General features: G+C 34.7%; 1 protein-coding gene across 1 annotated transcript in view; it reads right to left on the bottom strand.

The window, feature by feature from the left end:
- Positions 1-23,009, bottom strand: part of OTOGL (otogelin like) — a 118,108-nt gene that overhangs the window by 64,570 nt on the left and 30,529 nt on the right. Inside the window, exons 21-24 of the mRNA XM_058191655.1 lie at positions 21,757-21,895; positions 7,700-7,834; positions 5,738-5,884; positions 3,781-3,900 (exon numbers count right to left, since the gene is read on the bottom strand). Of these exons, the coding sequence (XP_058047638.1) occupies positions 3,781-3,900; positions 5,738-5,884; positions 7,700-7,834; positions 21,757-21,895 (541 nt within the window). The remainder of the gene's footprint in view (positions 1-3,780; positions 3,901-5,737; positions 5,885-7,699; positions 7,835-21,756; positions 21,896-23,009) is intronic.

Below are 23,009 nucleotides of genomic sequence, written 5' to 3'. Positions count from 1 at the left end.
ACCTATTAAGTTCCTCAGAAAAACCTGGAATAGGTAGATGTTTTTTGACAGTGTTAAAGATGGGTCACAGGAAATAAGCTTTTCCAAGTAAAGCTGCCTTTTGCAATTGATTGATGGTGATTTTTGTCAATGCCAATGGTGTTCAAGTAGTACTCTGTAAGTTTTGGAATTGCACCTAAGGAACCTATTGGTACTATTTTTTATTTCTTTTGCCACAGTCATTCTACCTGTATCTATTTGCAAGTCTTTGTTATTTGTGATTTTCTTCAGTTTTTCTCTTATCTTCTTTCAGATACTGTCATATCCACTATCCAGACAATTTATTATTATTATTATTATTATTATTATTATTATTATTATTATTATTATTATTATCATCATCATCATCATCATCATCATCATCATCATCATCATCATCATCATTTTATTTACACAAAATGACAGTATACACAGCAAATGAGATAACTATGCTGGATTTTGTATCACAGATCACTAGTCGAACATTTCCCAAATGTTTAGGACTGTGTGATGTATCGGCGAATTATGCGAGCAGATCCCAGTACGATGGCCTTCTGCAGCTGACCAATGGTGATCTTGTCAGCGCCAATTGCTTTTAAGTGCTTGCCTAGGTCTTTAGGCACAGCTCCCAGTGTGCCTAGTACCACTGGAACCACCTGCACTGGTTTATGCCAGAGTCTCTGCAATTCGATGATGATGATGATGATGATTTTATTTACATAAAATGACAGTATACACAGCAAATGAGATAACTATGCTGGATTTCTTATCACAGATCACTAGTCAAACACTTCCCAAGCGTTTAGGACTGTGTGATGTATCGGCGAATTATGTGAGCAGATCCCAGTAAGGTGGCCTTCTGCAGATGACCAATGGTGATCTTATCAGCACCAATTGCTTTTAAATGCTTGCCTAGGTCTTTAGGCACAGCTCCCAGTGTGCCGAGGACCACTGGAACCACCTGCACTGGCTTATGCCAGAGTCTCTGCAATTCGATTCTTAAATCTTGATATCTGGTGACTTTTTCAAGTTGTTTCTCATCGATTCTGCTGTCACCAGGTATAGCAATGTCGACTATCCACACTTTTTTCTTTTCCACAATCGTGATATCCGGGGTATTGTGTTCCAAAACTTTATTAGTTTGTATTCAGAAATCCCACAGTAGTTCTGCATGCTCATTTTCAATCACTTTTTCAGGTTTATGATCCCACCAGTTCTTTGCTACAGACAGATGGTAGTTGTGACACAAGTTCCAGTGGACCATCTGAGCGACTGTGTTGTGACGTTGTTTGTAGTTGGTCTGAGCTATTGTCTTACAACAGCTCAGTATGTGATCAATGGTTATTATTATTAGTAGTAGTATTAGTATTAGTATTAGTATTTTATTTACATAAAATGACAGTATACACAGCAAACGAGATAACTATGCTGGATTTCGTATCACAGATCACTAGTCAAACACTTCCCAAGTGTTTAGGACTGCGTGATGTATCTGCGAATTATGCGAGCAGATCCCAATAAGGTGGCCTTCTGCAGCTGACCAATGGTGATCTTGTCAGCACCAATTGCTTTTAAGTGCTTGCCTAGGTCTTTAGGCACAGCTCCCAGTGTGCCTACTACCATTGGAACCACCTGCACTGGTTTATGCCAGAGTCTCTGCAATTCGATGATGATGATGATGATGATGATGATGATGATGATGGTGATTAAACATGAAACTCAGTCAACTGAACATTTAAAAATGCATCACAAATACCATTGACTGGTACTAATGGTTGATACGGGTTGCTGCCAGTGTCCTAGGTATCAATCAAGTATCTTCTTAAAATATATGATGTTCCAAGTAGCACAGTTTTTTGCAGTTCCGCTGGTGTTATTGCAGGAAGCTGCAATTTCTTGATGTTTTTGTAAAATTCTTGGAAATGGTACCAAGTGCCCCAATGAAATGGGTATCACTGTTACATGTTTCATCCATAGCTGTGTAGTTTCTATGGCCAGGTTGTGATATTTCATGACTTTTTCCAGTTCTTTTTCTTCGACTCTGGTGTCTCCTGGTACAGCGATATCAATAAACTATACGCTTCGGCCCTCAACAACAGTGATATTTGGCATGTTATGTTCCTAATGATGATCCATCTATATTTGAAAGTCCCACAAGATCTTCACTGTCTCATTTTCGATAACTTTTTCCACTTTGTGCTCTCATGACTTTTCCAATACAGGTATTTTTTACATAATGACCAGTGGACTAATTTAGCAACTCGGTCATGTCTAGCTTTGTAATCAGTGTGATTTTACTGCACTCACATATTAAGTGTGAAACAGTTTCAACTTTGTCATTGCAAAGTCGACAGTTTGGATTGTCAGTGGATTTTTGTATCTTCGCTTTCATGGCATTAGTTTGTTCTTGCTGTTCTTGAGCAGCGAGTATTAAACCTTCCGTTTCTTTCTTGATGGTTCCACTCTTAAGCCATGCCCATGCCATTATTATTATTATCTCTTTTATTCATTAAACATGAAACTCAGTCAACTGGACATTTTAAAATGTGTGACAAATATTGTTAACTGGTGCTAATGGCTGATACAGGTTGCTGCCAGCGTCCTAGGTATCAATCAAGTATCTTCTTAAAATATACAATGTTCCGAGTAGCACAGTTTTTTGCAGTTCCACTAGTGTTTCTTTCTTAAGCCTTCCCCATGTCGTTATGACATTTTCCTTCAATGTTTTATTTATTTATTATTATAAATATCTATTAAAAATTCAAAAACCTTTTAAAAACTGAATTTATATTTCTTTTATTAAATCAGCCTCATAATATCCTTTCAAATGAAAACATTTAACTTGGAAAAATAGTTGTTTACTGTTTTGTTTTTAAAACAAAACATTGTTTTGCTTTTTGATACTCAAATGTTTTCTTCATAATTGCGTCCAAAACAATCGATTGTAAATTGTAAATTGAGCCTTGTTCTTCTAACAACCTTTGTTTAAAAGTTGCTGCTCTGATAGGTTTACACCATTCATAAATTCAATAACAAATTAACAATAAATTAACTCCTGAAAAACATGCAAAATATAACCAGGGAAATAATTAGTAGTAAAATGTCATGAGGGGGAAATGTTAAGTGTTGCAGATGTTTTGATACAGTATATTGTCTCCCCAGGTTGTTGTTTCAAGCAATTATGCATTAGATAAACATTGTGTTTTTCAGATGTTATACAGTATGTACTGTGCATTGATTTCCATCATTCACATAAAAAATTGTTTCGCTTGTAGCAGATATCAGATATTACAATAAGACTTACAGCAAGGAGGAGAAATCTACCCTACATATGTTGTTTGGTCCATGGTCTGGTATTTGCATTATTCAGTTAGCATGCAACAAATATCCTTTTAACAGTACTTAGAGTTTTGTGATACTCTTAGCTGTGTAGTTATGAAATTAAGGCTTCCCTTAGAACAAATTTCTCCCCCAAAAGGGAATGGATATTGAGGTAACAGACATTGTATTCAAACAAATTTAAAGAAGCCTGCCATACAATATCCTAATAGTAGGATATTGGGTAGGAAGAAAGTAGGAAAAGAAGTAGGAAAGAAGTACCAGTATCGGTCGTAAGTATACACTATTACTACTACCATGTCCATTGGCTTTCATAACTGTGAGCTATCAGTTGCTGTCTTAAAATAAATTATATTTTCAGATTGTCATACATGCAATATCAATATATTATTATTTTGAAATTAATGGAGTTATTATGCTTACCTGTCCTATTGCCCAACTCTCTCCAAAAATTTGAGCATTTTTTACTTCCATATTGTTCGATGTAGTCAGATCATTTGAAGTAAATTTGTCAAAATTTCCACATAAACCAGCTAATTTACCCTGAAAATAAAACCACAAACATTTTTCCTAAACATTTTTACCTAGGCCAATCAAGATTTATAAAGCTAACAAATAATGCACTTATTTTAAATAATAATAATAATTAATTTAACCTTAATTTGGGTATTAATATAGATTTAATACCCACAAAACAATTTAGACTCCTTTTGGAGAAATGTAATGTTTTCTATAACTGTTTTAATATTAACTTTTTGTTTACTGTTCTGTTATTTTCACAGCCTGTGCTTACTAGTGATATAAGCTCTCATCCCCTTATTCTTATAGTGCAAATGTTTATTAAATGTTTATTAGTTTTAAACTAATCAAACATCTTCAGATAGGGCCAGAGAATTCTTGCTAGAAACATGAAAAACCAGTGCCAGTCAATGTCAGCAATCTTAGTCTAGGACCAATGTAAGGCCATTTGCAGAGTTTTTATGATTCTAACAGCAGAAAACTGTTAACGTATCAAATAGCAATGAAAACATTTCTGCAAGCATCACAAGCCGTATAAGTGGATTTAAACCAGAAGGAATTGTGTTTCTACTTCTTGCATAAGAAAATGTGACATAAATAAGGAAGACAAGAGGGGGTCAAATGATGTCATGAGATTCATGGCATCCTCATCGTTCATTAAGGATGAATGTATCATTGGATGCCAATGATAACTTATGTCAATTATAGGACTGTGTTTTGTAAAAAAAAATGTTTGCAACTATTTTCATTATCGTGGTGGTGGGGAAACATCTCTGTCACAGCTTGCAATTCAATTTTTTCCTCTTTCAGTCCAGGATAGTGTGGTCAATGCTGTAAAAATATTGGCCATGAATATGTAGCAATTCCAAGCTCAATAGAGAATAATTTTTAGTATAAAAGAATGTAAAACGTACATTTTCTAGAAACCATATTTCTGTTTCCATTTCTTATCTGTAGAAGAACTTTTGGAACCTATCGTAAATTAGACCAAAAAATATACAGGTAGTCCTCGGCTTACAACCATTCCTTTTGCCACTGAAAAAGTGACTTGCAACCAGTCCTCACATTTGCAATCCTTGCAGTATCCCCACTGATCATGTGATCACAATTTGGACACTTGGAAACCGGCTACAGTGTCCCACAATCATGTGATTACCATTTGCAAACTTCCTAGCCAGCCTCTAACAAGCAAAGTTAATGGGGGAAGCCTGATTTGCTTAATAACTGCAGTGATTCACTTAACATCTAAGGCAAATAGGTCATAAAATTGTGTATCATTCACTTAGCAACCACGTTGCTTAGCAATGAGAATTATGGTCCCAACTGTGATTATTAGTTGAGGACTACCTGTATATCTATATATTTTTCATGGAACACTTGGCTATATAAGAAATATTACAAAATATACTTTGTAAATTATTATAAACTTGTTTTATTTATATCAAGCATAAATCAGGAATAAATTCAGTGGTGAAATCCTAATGGTTCGCACCAGTTCAGACGAACCGGTAGTTATAAAAGCTACTGATTCAGCGAAGTGGTAATAAAAAAAGCTACCAGTTGGTCCGAACTGGTATTTCCAATGATCAGCTGTGCTGCGCTATTTAAAATCACTAGAAATCAAGAAATCCTGCTTTCTAGTAAATCTAAATCGTGCCCACATCTGTTCCCCACCCCCTTGCTGTTCTACTTACCTTCCCAAGCCCCCTTTTTCTGTGCGCAGCATACGTTTGGCCACGCATGCGCGGGCAGCAAACCGGGGCAAACCAAGGAAGATTTCACCACTGAATAAATTGACTTGTTTGTAGAATAGTCATCCTGTTTCCTATTGTTATTGTGACTTAGCTTCACACTGATTCACCTTCCATCGAGCTCCAACTTTGATATGCATTGTTGTCTTCCTGTCCCACAGTACCGTGAGCTCTTCCTCTGGAAAATGTATTGCTACATAATATCCAGCTTTCCAAACTTGATACTTGGATTTGTCTCCATGTCTCCTTAGCACCCCCTATAAATAATAGATACTTGTAAGGTACTAATTATACTGCTGCAGTCACAATTTTTTTTCTTTTTGACATTCAGCTGAAATCTTTCTGTTTGCACACTTAATTTTATTATTCCTTATCCTGCAACTAGGAACAAAAGGGGAATAATTATTAATTTTCACAATGATATCCTTTCAAATACTTGATGTTCATAATCATTTTCCCTTTTTAATCTTTTCTTGTCAAGACTAAACATAGCCCATTCCTTCAATCTGCCTTCATTTGCCCTAGTTTTTAAACATTTAAACTTCTCAGAACCTTTGAATTATTTTTTAAGCAGAGTGCCCAGAATTAGACACAAGGTGGGGTCTAAACAATACTGAGTCACATTTCTGTACTTCTTCCAGTGATTTGGAAACCTTACTTCCAAAAATTACATTTAAAACTGCAATTTTACAACCTTATTGCACTGCTGATTCATATTCATTTGTAATCAGATACAATTCCAAAATATTTTATGTACATTGTTATCAAGCCAGATCTCCAATATTCTTTACTTGTTTTGCACTTTGCACTTGGAATATGTGATAAATTTGCAACATTAATTATGAATGTATATTTAGATTAAGAATAAAGTATACTTTTACACACTCTCTTCCCACTTCACCCATAATCAATTTGTCTTTTGTCCTATCTACTTCAATTAGTCAACATATTCCACAAAATCCACATGTTGCTCTCAATCCAAGGAAGACTGTAAACCAGGGCTGACTCAGGAATTCTGGGAATTGAAGTCCACAAGTCGTAAAGGGGCCGTCGTTACCTTCCCTGCTCCTTCACAGTTATTGTATTATTGTATTTTTTGAATTCTTTTCCTGTAGTAAGCATTTCTTTGCAATGCACCCTAATTATAACATGTTAAACATTCCATGACAATATAAATAATAATTAACTACTAATATTTATTAAGGTTTTTACCTTTCAAAGGAAGTGGCACAACCCAGTCTCAAGCCACAAAGTGAAGCAATTTAAATTAAAAGAAATTTCCAGAGATTTCAGTGATACATCATACAGATGACTTGTTACTTTCAGAAGTGTCATACTTTTGATTATATCTGAGGCAGATACTTGTATTGGGTTTGAATGAAGGATCTCTACTGAACATTGCAGATCAATAGTTGGAACACATGAGAGCACAGGGAAATGTTATCATATTAAATTGATACAATGAGTTACCACATCAAAAATTTATGTAAAATTAGATCCCTAATTTATCAGCTCTTTGTTTGGCTGAACTTAAACTGCTTGAAGAATTTTAATAGGACTGACTTTTTCATCACAGAGAACTTTAGAAAATAACGGTTTTCTATCAAAATATTAAAGCTTAGAGGTTTTTTTTTGCTGAAGTTCAAATTACAAAACCTGACAGAAAAATTGAACATTTAGTCTAACCTACCACCACTGCCATTTTTTGAACTTCCTATTTAATTAAATTTAATTTTGTGTTGTATAGTGAAGCCACCAGTCTTCTCCCAGAAACCCAGTAGCTCCTTATTAAATGGAGGGAAAGGAGAATTTGACAGGAGAGAGGTTCCATGATGCCAAGTTTAATAGGGATTGTATTGAAGTCTATGAGGAAAAGATAAACTTTTTGTTGTTGTAAAAGAATATCTGTTTATATATGTTTGCTTAAGCCAGCCTGCCCAGTCTATCATTTACTGATTATCTTGTAATTCTCTTTATATCATGTTGTACATATAGCTGGTGTAAAAAAAGCAGTATTTTAATAATTAATTGAGCTTCAGTCAATAACTTCAAAAAGGGGAAATTAAACTTACCTCTATGTCTAGAGATTCACTGAAAAAAATCTCAGAATCTCCAATAGTTAGCATCATATCTTTTGAACAAACGATGTCATTATCAAAGCACTTCTTATTTTGAACAATTAGAGACAAGTTTGAACTGTCAACACTCTGTGAAGGAGAAATAATTGTTATGTACAAACATAGTGACAGAACACTGCAACATCTACATAAGGTATTGTCAGGCAGTACATTCCCTTAACTGGACTACAACTGCCTTGGGAAGTTTTCTGGGTTAACTTGAGTTAATGCAGTTCTAAATCAAGTGATGTCAGGTTGACCTAGCTATAAACCTTGATCAGCCAGATTGCAAAGAAATAAATGTTACTCTCTGAGTTTCATACTGTATAAGGGACCCTTGTTTAACTGAAGTTGGACTGAGGTGAAACCAAATCACTTTCAGCATGAAAATATTATTTAAGTCTTGAAGATGGAGTTAACCACAATTTCTCCTTTAAAATTGTTTTCTAAGGCAGATTTGCAAATGTATTATGATCAGATTGGACATAACAGTGATCTTCCCTTTCTTTTTAGTTTTATAATCTGTCCTTTAAAAAAAACCAGCACATGAAATATAATCTATGGCATTGGTACAACCACTTGTATTACTTGGATTGTTCTAAGGCTTTAAAGAATAGTATAAGCCATGTAATTCTTGTCACAGATTACACTATTGCAGCACTGAAACAAACACCCAGTATGCTTCTATTTGCCAAAAGTAATTATTTGCCTACTGCCCTTTTCAGACCTTGCCAACCATATAACTTTTCAGAGTAGTCTGAATGCTCTAAAAAAGCTTCAGTGGTTCAGTCTGTCCCAGAATGAAAAACAAGGCTTGAAAATTAAGATGGTAACTGAAATAAGCAACTTTCCTGACTTACAGACATTTACCTATTTTGAAAAGAAAGTGTGAAAGGACTCTGATCTACTTGTGTTATTTTCAGCATACAAAATACTTACTTATAAGGAAAAAGCACAGAAAGAATGATGTTAAAACAAGAAGAATCTGAAGAGCAAGTGGCACTATTAGTAGGTCCTTAAAGCAGTGGTGAAATGTAAAATTTGTTACTACCGGTTCTGTGGCCGTGGCTTTGTGTGGGAGGGGTGGTAATGTGACTGGGTGGCCATGGCCAACTTTTTTTTTTTTTTACTTTTAAAAGCATTTCTTCTACAACCTCTTCAGCTGAAGAGGTTGTAGAAAAAATGCTTTTGAAAGGCTCCTCTGGTGATCCCAGATGAGTTGCCTGATCGTCAGGCTTTTTTTTTACTTTTAAAAGCATTTTTTAGGCCGAAGAAAAAATGCTTTTAAAAGTAAAAAAAACCCTCTGATGATTGCGTGGCTCAGCTGGGCAGGGGTGGGGCAGGGATTTTTGCTACCGGTTCTCCGAACCACCTGCCGCCATCGTTACCAGATCGGGTGATCCGGTCCGAACCGGGAGCATTTCACCCCTGCTTTAAAGTTTGATACTTTAAACCAAAGTGCATAATTTGAATTGAAATTGTTCCTTATATGTTTATTCCTGCAGCCTAAGATGGGATACCTCTCAGAAAATTTTACCTTTTTATTCTACTAACTATTTAAACAGAAGAAATCAAATATGTTATTAGTGGAAAGAAAATTGATGCATTTGAGCTGTGGTGCTAGAGAAGGCTCCTGCATATTCCTTGGACAGCAAAGGTGACTAACAAGCAAGTACTGGAGTGCATAACACCAGACATATCACTGGAAGGCAAAAATCATGAAACCATGTCTCTCTCACTTTGGCCATTTCATGAGGGGGAATTCACTGGAGAAAGCAATTATTTTTGGAAGAGTTAGTGATAAAAGTAAACCAGGCCGCCAAAGGACATAGTGGCTGGATACCATCAAAGTTGACATCAGCCAGAGCATAGAAAAACTAAAAGAAATAGTGCAAGATTGGAAGATGTGGAGAGACCTGTCCCATAGAGTCACCAAGAGTCAGAATCAATGGATAGCATCATCATCATCTATTATGATATTTTAATAAAAGTAGAAAAATTGGTAAGCAACCTTGAAAACAGAGCTTTCTAGGGGAAGATTATATTAAAAGTGCTATATAAAAATCTAAGCTATATGTTGTTAAATATGTTATATATAAACAGTAAGACCATGAGCAGCAGACAAAAAAGTTTCATTAAAGCCCATACATTTAAAATAGTGAGCTATTGACATGAGGAAGCAGGGTAAAAAGATCTTTGTGAGGTGTTCAGTGTACCTTACAAATAGAGATGTCTTACACAGTTGGCATCACTTTTACTCCCTGACAGCACCTAACTGCATGTTAGCATGGGAGATCAGTGCTTCCAATGATGCCTTTTGTGTATTGACAAGAATATATGGGACATGTCTTCAGATACTATGGGCCTAAAATCCTAAATGCTTTAGTATGAGCATCTGAAATAAAGTAGAAATAAACTGAAACTGAAAGAAAATGATGAGAGGATGATGATGATGATAGAATAGAATAGAATAGAATAGAATAGAATAGAATAGAATAGAATAGAATAGAATAGAATAGAATAGAATAGAATAGAATTTATTGGCCAAGTGTGATTGGACATACAAGAAATTTGTCTTGGTGCATATGCTTGGTGCATATGCTCTCAGTGTACATAAAAGAAAAGATACGTTCATCAAGGTACAACATTTACAACACAATTGATGGTCAATATATCAATATAAATCATAAGGAATACCAGCAACAAAGTTACAGTCATACAGTCATAAGTGGAAGGAGATGGGTGATGGGAACTATGAGAAGATTAATAGTAGTGCAGATTTAGTAAATAGTTTGATAGTGTTGAGGGAATTATTTGTTTAGCAGAGTGATGGCCTTCGGGGAAAAACTGTTCTTGTGTCTAGTTGTTCTGGTGTGCAGTGCTCTATAGCGTCGTTTTAAGGGTAGGAGTTGAAACAGTTTATGTCCTGGATGTGAGGGATCTGTAAATATTTTCACAGCCCTCTTCTTGATTCATGATGATGATGACATAGAAGTAGTCATAGATGTAATGACTGGAGATTTAAATCTGCATCTGCCCTAAAAAATTTCCATTGTTTTATATGTGATAGTTATATGTTACTTTACACAAATGTCACCAATGTCACCATTTAAAAAAAAATAGAAAAAGAACAATGAATGAAATATTTAAATGTATACATGTATAAATCAGCATGTAAAAAATTACCACAAAATATTTTTAAAGGTACAAATTAAAGTGGTCAGCCCGCCCCATTATTGTATACGTACCACATGGAAGGCAGTTTTTAATGGCAACATGTCTGTTAATGCATTAATTTTTCTAGAAGACTACCCAGATTTCTAGTCAATCTTAAAAGCCATACAATTTTATCATTTAGTCCTCAGTCACACTTGTTTGCTTTTAATTTAGTGTGATAATCTATACATTATGGGGGTCCCTTTACAAGTAGACCTTGACTTAAAACCACAATGAAGCCCAAAATTTCTGTTAAATGAAACATTTGTTAAGTGAGTTTTGGTCTATTTTACAACTTTCCTTGCCACCGTTATTTTTATTTTTATTTTTTTTATTTTGTCACACAGTATATATAAGCATAAGCATGAAATAATTATACAATATATAAGCATATATATGAGTATGAGTATGCAATAACTATATTAATTGGATACAACGAAAGGAAACAATATGACAGGAACGGTAGGCACGATTGTGCTCTTATGCACGCCCCTTACAGACCTTTTAGGAATGGAGTGAGGTCAATGAAGCTTTGGGGATTTTGGGAAGAGACCACAGAGTTACGTAGTGTATTCTAAGCATTAACAACTCTGTTACTGAAGTCATATTTTCTGCAATTAAGATTGGAGAGGTTAACATTAAGCTTAAATCTATTGTGTGCTTGTGTATTGTTGCAATTGAAGCTGAAGTAGTCTTTGACAGGAAGGACATTGTAATAGATAATTTTATGAGTTAAACTCAGGTCATGTCGAAGGCGGCGTAGTTCTAAATTTTCTAAACTCAGGATTTCAAGTCTGGTGGCATAAGGTATTTTGTTGTATTCGGAGGAGTGGAGTATTCTTCTTGTAAAATATTTCTGGACACGTTCAATTGTATTGATGTCAGAAATGTGGTATGGGTTCCAAACAGTCGAGCTGTATTCAAGAACTGGTCTAGCAAATGTTTTATATGCTCTGGTTAGTAATGTAGTGTTTTTGGAGAAGAAGCTATGCAAGATTAGGTTTACAACTTTTAAGGCCTTTTTTGCGATGTAGTTACAGTGGGCTTTGTGGCACTTAGATCACTTGATATGAAAACTCCAAGATCTTTAACAGGGTGGGGGTCATCAGTAAGGTAATGTCCATCAAGCTTGTACTTAGTGTTTAGGTTCTTTTTTCCAATATGTAAGACTGAGCATTTATTAATTAAATTAATAATAAATAAATTAAGTATTAATTAATTAATTAATTAATTACATTAATTAAGACTGAGCAGTTGTTAAGTGAATCACTCAGTTAGTAACCTGGTAGTTAAATGAAACTGGCTTCCCCCATTGACTTTGCATGCCAGAAGGTGCAAAAGGTTAGGACACAGCAATGGTCATAAGTATGAATCAGTTGCCAAGCATCTGAATTTTAATCACATGATCATGGGGATGCTTCAAAGTTCATAACTGTGAAAAACAGTCATAAGTAATTTTTTTCAGTGCCTTTGTAACTTTTAACAGTCACTAAATAAACTGCTGTAAGTTGAGGACTACTTGTATATGCCAACAATCATTGTAGCATATTGAACAAACACATGGTTAAGGATTTTGTAGAACCATAGTTATGCTAGCTGCCAACAACCTTTCAAATTCTCATGCAGAAATCTTCCAACTGCAGTTGGAGTGCAGAGGCTGAGGAGAGAATTTCTGTGTAAAATAATCTCTACTACTGAGCAAAACTCCATTCCTCATTGCTATGAAAAAGGAAAAAAATGTTTCCTCGTGACTGAATAGGGACTTCCCTGTCCCCTTAAACTTTCTTGATACAGCCCCAGAGTTGAATAATGAAATGCTATATTTATATCTTGTTATGTAATCACTGATCCAGATTCAGAGGTAGATTTTCCTTTTAAGGCAAAACACACAAAAAAGAAATATCTGTCATGTGAAGCCAATTTATAGCAATAGGAAAGAAAAACAGAAAGATTTCCTTGCTTCTTATAAGACTATCTTCTATCTTTCCATTAAACTACCAAAACAAGACAGCTCTAATTTTGTACCAGTCTCTTTGCAATACTATGGTGTTGCTAAGCAACAGAGAAACAGGATGAAAAATCCAGGCAAGTTACCAGAATGAACCTGCATTTCCAAAATGAAGTGTATCATAGCTCAATAAAACTGCTATTCTGCCTGAATGTAATTGAAAAAATAAGCTTAATTGTGGGTATTAAAATCATTAACTATATTAATGTATAATTTAATTGACATCATATGTTTAAATATTGCACCTTGTAAAGTTAATCCATGAAACAAAGAAAAGTAATTGCAATTACTAATAAAACTACTGAAAGACAATCTGGAAACAATACTAAAAGTTTCATCCAATTCCTTTCATGGGCTATAAATTAGGAAGGAAGAAATATAAAATCAGCCACCATGGGATTTCTTGTTGCCCCATGAGCTATCTGGAGATCATCAAGAAAAATTCCACATCCTACCTTTCTAATAATGATACACTTTGGCCTGGGTTGTCAGTGGGTTTATCACAGGCAAAATGAAATATTTCTTCGTAATATTTCAGTCTAAAGTTTTCATTTATACTACAGGATCCCAGGATAGTATATTAAAAAGTTCCAACTTCAAATATACTGTTACAAATTGAATCTTCTAAAATATCAAAACAAAAACCTACGTTGATTGTCATTATTCAGCATTGGTATAAAAGTACAAATATTTAACATATTTTCAATCATGAAATTACTTCCATCCTAAATATACTTTCTGTTTAAAGATCTTGGACAAATAAAAACATTTTGACTTAGAACATACATGTGAATTCTAGCACTGACCATAATAAAGAATGGATGGATTAGAATCAAGAAAAGTATCGAAGTGTCTGGACATATTTCCCTCAGAAAGACAACTCAAAATTGGAATACCACTGTAGACAGGTTTCTATTTTTGTACATATATAATACACAATCCCAAATTGTAGAACTATAGCCAGGAGATCCTCTGATCTGAATAAAAGGTAGTTGTCTATATCGGAGAGTAGGAGCTAATGGAAATACTAGGATTAGATGGCTAAATCATTGTAGGTATATTATGAGCAATTTCCATAAATACAAATTAGAAATCAACCGCATACAATATCTGTTTATTGAAGGTATATTTTCTATTTACCTGCCAAATGTCCTGCATAAATCTTCTAAGAAGTAAAACAAAGGGAGCATTTGATTTATATAAAAAATGTAGTATAAAGGAAGGTGCTACTTCTCTTTGATTTCAGTCAAAATCTATTATGAATGCTGCAAATATTCATAGTAAACAGTTCTCTATTGTATCATTTATTTAGTTCTGTTCTACTAAGAATCAGTTTGGTTATTTATTGGATTACATTACAGCAATCCGTTCCTAATTAAAAACATGATAGTACAAAGATTAAGTTCTAGGAATGCTTGGGTATCAATTTTCAAGTAATAAAACTAACAATGTTTTACTGTGAGTATCTACAAGAAAACAGGAGAAAATGCCATTTCCCCCCTACAAAATGCTGCAAAGTCATTTAAGAAATATGTCCTGTGTTCCATTTATGAAGAGATCAATGAATTTGTTTTCAGAGATATTTTATGTTGTTATCATTTAAAGCAGAATGAGGACTAGAGGGAAAGAAATGTACATAACTTACAGTTGACACTATTCTGAAATTTATTTTATATACTTTTTAAATAAGTGCCAGATACATTTAATATTATTCTATGAACAAGATTGATGCTTGTATCCTTAGGCAGTAGAACATAATTCTATAAGAATTTACAGGGAAGAAAGTTCAAAAAATTCTACAAGAATTCCTGTAGGCCAGTTCTACAGATCTGAGTCAGAATGAAACTTATTTTAGAGTAAGGATCACCGATTAGTTAAAAGAAAATTCAGCTCAGGAATTTTCTATTTGTCTATACTTTTCACATATTTATTTTTACAAAAATAAGTTTTCAGAGCATTTTTACTGGCTTTGTAACTATGTGGAAATGACCAGTGGAATCCCTAAATATATAGATGTAGGCTGAGACACTGAGAGCTTTTCCAGTATTAAAATAAACTTAACCATGACTGAAGATTTATGAAGAATATCATTAGGACATTTAGGATGAAATCAGTAAGAATATTTATCAGTCAAGGTGAAATGATATATAAAGAAGAAAAAAATGCAGATTGCACTGTGACAGATCCATCCCTATTGGGTAATTGTTTTAAAGATATTTCCTTACTTAAACTAATAAACAGAATGATCACAGGCAAACAGAAAAGCAGTGGGAGCAGGAGTGACTTCCATTGACTTTTCTAGTAGGAAGCTAAGCAGGGAGTTTAGCTTCCCACTAGATTATGATCATGTGACCAAGGCTGACCAGAGCAGTGTTCCAGTGGCCCAAACTTTGCCAATAAACAGATCTGGAGATCCTTGAAATTTCAATCCTATAGGAGTAATTGACCCATTCTTTAAATTAGCCCAGGTATATTGAGTCAATAATTGTTGTCCTGTGGTGCACCATTTTGTCCAATTGAAGGTGACACGCAGACAGGAGAGTTTTAGTAGTATATAGTTATTAAACATAACTATATGCCTTCTAGTCCAACCCCCTGCCTAGGCAGGAACCCTACACCATCTCAGTCAGATGGTTATCCAACATTTTCTTAAAAATTTCCAGTGTTGGAGCATTCACAACTTCTGCAGGCAAGTCGTTCCACTTATTAATTGTTCTAACTGTCAGGAAATTTCTCCTTAGTTCTAAGTTGCTTCTTTCTTTGATCAGTTTCCACCCATTGCTTCTTGTTCTACCCTCAGGTGCTTTGGAGAACAGCCCGACTCCCTCTTCTTTGTGGCAACCCCTGAGATATTGGAACACAGCTATCATGTCTCCCCTAGTCCTTCTTTTTATTAAACTAGACATACCCAGTTCCTGCAACCGTTCTTCATATGTTTTAGCCTCCAGTCCTCTAATCATCTTTGTTGCTCTTCTCTGCACTCTTTCTAGAGTCTCAACATCTTTTTTACATCGTGGAGACCAAAACTGGATGCAATATTCCAAGTGTGGCCTTACCAAGGCATTATAAAGTGGCACTAACACTTCACGTGATCTTGATTTTATCCCTCTGTTTATGCAGCCCAGAACTGTGTTGGCTTTTTTAGCAGCTGCTGCACACTGCTGGCTCATATCTAAATGGTTATCCACTAGGACTCCAAGATCCCTCTCACAGGTACTACTATACTACTACTATAAACTAAGTAGAAGTCATTTTGCTTTCTTTCATACAGAAACTAAAAGAGAGCTAGCAGTATATTAAACTGTGAGCTTAAGTTTTGTATTACATTTTAATATGTTTGCAAGCTCAAAGAACTGCTTGCTGTATATCTGAAAGGTATCTCCTCTCATTGCCTTACACTCTGCAAATACCTTCCTTTTCAAAACTATAGTTGGCAATAGTGATATCTGCAGCCTTTTCTAATTCGTCATTCTAGGGAGAGAAAAACAACAAAAGAGCCACTGTTATTATTCTCTCCCATAGATATTAATCTTTGTTTTCCTCCAGTTTTATAAAATGGAAAATCTAACTTTCCTTCCACCCACCTCTTTGGTCTGGAAGATTGTAGGAGATAATTTAATAAACCTCTTTTTAAAAATATTAGATATTGGAAACAAATGCTATTTAAGGCTTATTAAACTTTAATCCAGACCATTAAAGTCTTCCAAAACAAGGGAGATGACACTAAATCTTATAGCTAGTTAAATTCAAAAACGTAAAGCAACAAACATTTTTATAAAGATTTTCTTTAAAAATTGGTATTATTGAGAAAAACGATATTATTCCCAGATATTTGGGAATTAATTTAATTAATTTATCATATTAATGAATTGTACTAGACAACCGATGGCAGAAAAACAGAATATTTCTCACAAATAGAAAAACAAAAAACAACTTATTTGGCTTGAAAAAATGTAATTAATATGAACAATATGTAAAATGAGTTAATTTATTGCAATGAAACTCAATATCCCCTAAAAGTAGTTTTCCACTGTTTTTCTGACAATGTTAAGAGAGATTTATTTCACAGGCAGGTAAAGCAGAACTATCACATTGTTCAATCTCTTTCACCACAGAGCCTTCACTCTACAATCATTATTACAGAAACTGTAAAACAATGAATATGAAGACCAGATTGAGAAACTTTGGACACTGATGTGCATTTTTGGAACTGGGGCTGAATGCAATGCAACTATTAAGATATAATACCACATTATTGTTGGTACTTACCCTTTTACTCTGGTCAGTGAACATAACTTATAACTGAAGTAATGCATTGCAACAACTTAGAATCAAATTGATATGTTTAAAGAATATTTACAAGCCCAGAAAGCAGGGGTGAAATGCTACCAGTCTGCACTGGTTCGGACTAACTGGTAGTGGCAGCAGTGGATGGTTTGGAGAACCGGTAGCGGCGGCAGCAAGACGCTCTGCCCACCCACCCAGACATCACCTTAGTTAAAACTAGGAAGTAACCTGTTTTTTACCCTCTTTGCATGCACAGAGGATTTAAAATCATACACACAGCACGCACCCTTCCAAACCAGTAGAGAAAGTAAGTAAATTTCACCCCTGCTATAAAGGAACCTAGAATAATTCTTGAAAATAACTATAGATCTAGAAATCACTGCCTACTGGTTTCCAACTGTCTTAAAATACTTCAAAATAATTAAAATTACAGAAGAGATGTCCATGGGAATTATATGTTGAATGCCTGACTGATTAAACAGATAGATGATACAATTTTATATGCTTGTAGCCAAGGGCAACCCTGGCAATAATCAGGGTAAAACAATCACATGACAAATATTCAGAGGTAAGAGCCTTTTATAGAGCCTTATAAAGATAAGCTTTTCATGGACTTCTCTGTTTTTGTTTTAATCTCTAAATTAGAGGACTAAATCAGGTATAATATATCATTCCGTATATATCCATGGCCAATACTGACTCAACTACCAATCCAGTAAGTTTTGATATTTTGAGTCACGCAATAAACAATCTTGTATCAGAATTATCTGATAGTACAGTAAAAGATTAGACAGCCCATAATCAGAGTATATTAAACTATTTTAATTAAAATCAACTTAAGCAATTGCAAAGTATAATTAGCTGTTGTGCAACCTATATTTAAAAGCAGTATATTAAGAGTTCCAATTCACCTCCCCTAGATCTTTCTTAAAACAAGCAGGTGGAACTTATTAAACTTTATTAAAGTGATACGCCTCTTTTCTACAGTAAGATATAACAATCACTCAAAAGGGAACAGGTGAAGTAAAATGCATCAGATTCCAAAAGGCTCATGGCCAACACAAATACTGCCAAGTAAACACACAGACATCAATTACAAAGCAAAGAAATACATAAATAAAGATGGAGACTGGAGTTAAGAAAATTCTATTGTGAAAGCAATTAGTTCAATGATAATATTTGGTGGCTATGTATCTCAAACACTGCATTATGAGTCCACACCCTCTTTACTGCATGTTTGTTCACTCTGCAGAAATAGCTGTTATCTTAAGTGTCAGGTGAATGTGACAACCATATTGTTGAGAATTGATTATATCTAAATGATTAATAAACATAGATTAACTCTCTAGACAGCTGATGGTGAAAGAATGCAATGATGTAAGCCTGATGTTTTTTTTTCAGTATTGTTTCTTTACTTGGACATATATGATTCATATAGAGTAGATGATCCTGCTACCACTCTTTGCCTGGAATTTGCTTTGCCAAATCTCTCCCATGAAAATGCAGTTTGTTATAGTCTGAGAATACCTGGCTTAGACTACAGTCTATGAACTTTTTGTAAAGCCAAGAAATCCTTCAACAGTTGCGTATGGTCCAAATACTAAGAACAAATTAGTTATTTATTTGAAATAGCTGGCTATTCTTTCTTCCTTTCTTTTTCAAAAATGCAACATTTGCAAAGGCTTTTAGAGAGGTGAGAACTGCCCCTGTCTAAAAAATAAAAAGGCTAATTCTAATATCATCATTCCACACAGACAGTATTTTCATCGCTTATGTCATCTTGCTTATTAGATAAAAGAGTTGCAGGCAATGGGGCACTTATCTTTTTCCTTTGAATGCCAACTTCTTCCCTGAACTTTAGAACTTCTGATGCCCCAAAGAGGTTGCTTACATGCAAAACATATACCTGGGAAATTTGCTTTCTAAGCATTGCTAGCCATAATTCAGAAAGAGAAATAGATATATATTGCATGCCTCCACTACACATCATTAACTTTGCTGGTGGAGTTGCTGCTTTCCATATGTTTAGACTCTGCAAACTGAATAGGCATTTAGCAAATGTGACAAATTGTGACAAAATGGGTGTCACAATGTTATAATGTAAACCCTTTATGCTTGTGTGCCAACATTTGAGGCAATTATCATTTAGGTAATGTCACAACATTGTGATGAATATTTTATCATTTGTTCTCTCTCCTTGTTCCTACAGATAATTCTGACTGGTTGGAGAGCCTATTTTATGTCATGGAAAAGGTGATCCTATTGAAGTTATTTTTAGTTAGAACTTTTGCACGCCTAAAAGAGAAATGTGAAAGCTATGTAGCAATGTGTTTTCTTTGAATGTTGGCTAACCAGTTAAAACTGGTTTAATTTTCAATTGTCTGTGCATACTAAAGTTTCAGTGATAAAACCTGATAAAGAACTTTTAGTTAAAAAAACCCTATATGCTGCCTGTTATTATGATGGTATATAGCAGTGGTAGTCAACCTGGTCCCTATCGCCCACTAGTGGGCGTTCCAGCTTTCATGGTGAGCGGTAGGGGTTTTGTCTGATACTGAAGCACACTCCTTTTTTTAAATTTAATTGACTTTTAAAAAACTTTTCATAGCATTATTTAAAAACATTTTCATTAGGTTTTCATAAAATTCCCCATGACAATTTAAATTTCTGAAAATATACTATTTGTATCACCTGAGCATAAGTTTCGTTCACATTACCTAAGTGAAATTAAATGGTACTATAGTGTGACCACAAAGAAAAGAGCCTCACCCAGAATAGCTTGCACATCTCACCCCACACCACCCAGCTGTAACATACAAGCAGAGCTGGTAGCCAGCACACCCCCCCCCCACAAACCCAATCCACGATGCGCGAGAGGCAGTGGTGGGATTCAAGTAATTTAACAACCGGTTCTCTGCCCTAATGATTTCTTCCAACAACCAGTTTGCCAAACTGCTCAGAAAGTTAACAATCGGTTCTCCCGAAGTGGTGCGAACTGGCTGAATCCCACCACTGACGAGAGGCATGCGCAGATGACGATACACGGCGCATTATTGTGGAACCAGTGGGCAGTTAGAAAATTTTACTACTAACAGAGATACAAAAGTGGGCGGTAGGCATAAAAAGGTTGACTACCCCTGGTATATAGCATCATCACCATCATCATCATCATTATTATTATTATTTTAATTTGATTTGATCAATTAAATTTAAAGTGATTTGCTGTGGATGTTTTATGTTTATGTTGGCTGGCGGCCCCCAGGGGAAGAGCGTTCTCTGTGGGGGCCCTGGCTCTGTGGAACGAGCTGCAGGTGGGACTCCGTCTCCTCCCTGATCTCCGGACCTTTAAACGCGAGCTCAAGACTTTCTTTTTTCACCAAGCGGGGATGGCCTGATTGATTTTAATATGTGGGGTTTTAGCGGGTTTTTAACTGGGTTTTAGCTTTTGAAAAATTTTAGCTAATATTTTAAGTATACAGCGGTCGAATTAGATTTTTAAATTTGTTATAGTATTTTAATTTGTTTTGGATTTTTGTTGTTTTATTTGCTGTACACCGCCCTGAGTCTTCGGAGAAGGGCGGTATAAAAATATGAATAAATAAATAAATAAAATAAATAAATAAATAAATTTGGTTATTACGAGGAACAGTTGAGATATACAGTACATCTGTATACAAGAATAAATAAATAAAAACTGGGAAAATAAAAATAGAATGCAAAAATATTCAGCTTTGACCATGCATATATATATAGATAAACAAAATAAATAGATAAATTCTTATATTTCTTTTATACTTCTATTGATAAAATAAATTAATTTTAGGTATCAAATTAAGATTTGCTGTTGTTAGAATTGATTGTTAGTGCTCACTATGATAAGTGTTCTAGTAGCAACTTCCAAGCAATCAACAATTAGAGACAACTTGTCTTCATGAAAGAGGCAGAAAAAGCACAAGAAAATGTACAAAATCTTGCTGGCTTATTTTGTCTACGTACAAGTAGACATTTGGAAGTAGAGTACTTGCTAGAATTTTTGTATTGTCACCTTTCTGCTAATTTATCTTCCACATCAAAACTTGTTTGGTGAATTAATCATTCCAATCCATATAGCTGTAAAAGTCTGACAACTATTAAGAAACATAGAAAGTAAAGCAAGTTCTTGCTTAAAATTGATGCTTGGTACTTTATGAGTATCAAGTTTTCATTAAAAAAAATAAAGAACAGCATCCTTGTTGCTGTTGGTTGATTTGGTTTCATTAGAAATCTGTGATATGGCAACTGAAAATGTTATTTTATTAACAGGAAGAAACGATGATATTAAATACATAAAGCAAGAAAAAGAGAAGAACCTAAAATCTATGCGTTGAAAGGCTTGCACTGATACTATTTTGTAATTTGAAGTAAACAGGATAAACTCCATCCACATAGATGTTGAAAGAAGTGGATGCAGAATTTATTACTCTACATACAAAAGGGCAAAACAAAACAAAAGTCTTCTTACCTTTATCAAATAAATTTGACAGTCACTCACATAGTCATATTCTAGTCCATCAAAAGTATAATAATGCCGATCTCCATAGATTGTACATACAGCTGGACAAGGATAGTATGTGCAATTAAATATCCCACGTCGGCAAATACTGTGGGGTGAGGGGAAGAATCAAGGTTTTCTTATTAAATATATATATATATACTCTTTTCTCATGAAACATAAAATAGCAAGATTCCAAATATATTTATAACACTTAGCACTAACACTTTCACTGCTCCAAAGTGCTTTACCACACTCTCTGAGCAGTCTGGGTCCTCATTTTACCAAGCTGGGAGACGAAGTCAACCTTGAGCCAGTCAGGATTGAACTCCTGGCTGTGGGCAGGGTTAGGCTGCAATACTGCATTCTAACCACTGTGCCACCATGACTCCATTTATATCCTGTACTTGTGTGAATTCTATATCAATATAATATTTCATATCTAATTTCTAATTATCTGCAATAGATTTGTAGATCCTGAGGATGTGGATAGGGTGACTGAAGACTCTTGCACTTCTTTCCTAGCTCAAATTCAAGGTAGGAAATCAACACCTCATTCACTGCATCTTTCCGTGTTTAAAAGAGACAGTTATAAGAGATTTTTTAATTGAAAAAGCGCTCGTTTGACCCATAAAATCCTTTTAATTACATGATAATCTCACATATTCTACTTCTGGCTAAGGTAATTGAGTAAATGGTAGCTTCATTGGTTCAGTTGCATTTGGATTAAAATATTTTATATATATTTATGAAAATATCAGCACTGGTTACCAGTTGCTTACATGAACCAATTTAAGATGTGTTAACCTTTAAAGCCCTAAAAGGTTAGCAAAGTTGGGGCCAGCCTAGTCTTCGGAGGGAGAATACTCCATAAGATGGGTGCTATAGTAGAAATACACACACATACACACACACAGTACATGCTATTTGTGTTGGAATAAACAGAAGACAATGGATTAAATAAATATGCCACAAAGCAATTTCTTGCTGCATCAAGGTTTCCTTAAAGCATCCATCACAGTCCCTAGATCTCCTCTTGCAAGTCATTTCCAATGTAAACTCCATCATTAATTAAATATTTTTCAGCCTGAGATGGAACATTGGATATGTTCTTGTACCGAATACATTTGCATGTACATGATGCAGTTTGGTAAGATCCTTTTGGCAGTCCTCATATACCTTCATATTTTAATTTAATTTTGATATTTCTAGCAAGATGGTTA

The sequence above is a fragment of the Ahaetulla prasina genome, chromosome 7 (assembly GCF_028640845.1).
Source record: "Ahaetulla prasina isolate Xishuangbanna chromosome 7, ASM2864084v1, whole genome shotgun sequence".
In the NCBI taxonomy this organism is placed as follows: Eukaryota; Metazoa; Chordata; class Lepidosauria; order Squamata; family Colubridae; genus Ahaetulla; species Ahaetulla prasina.
This window is presented reverse-complemented; position numbering and strand designations above follow the sequence as displayed.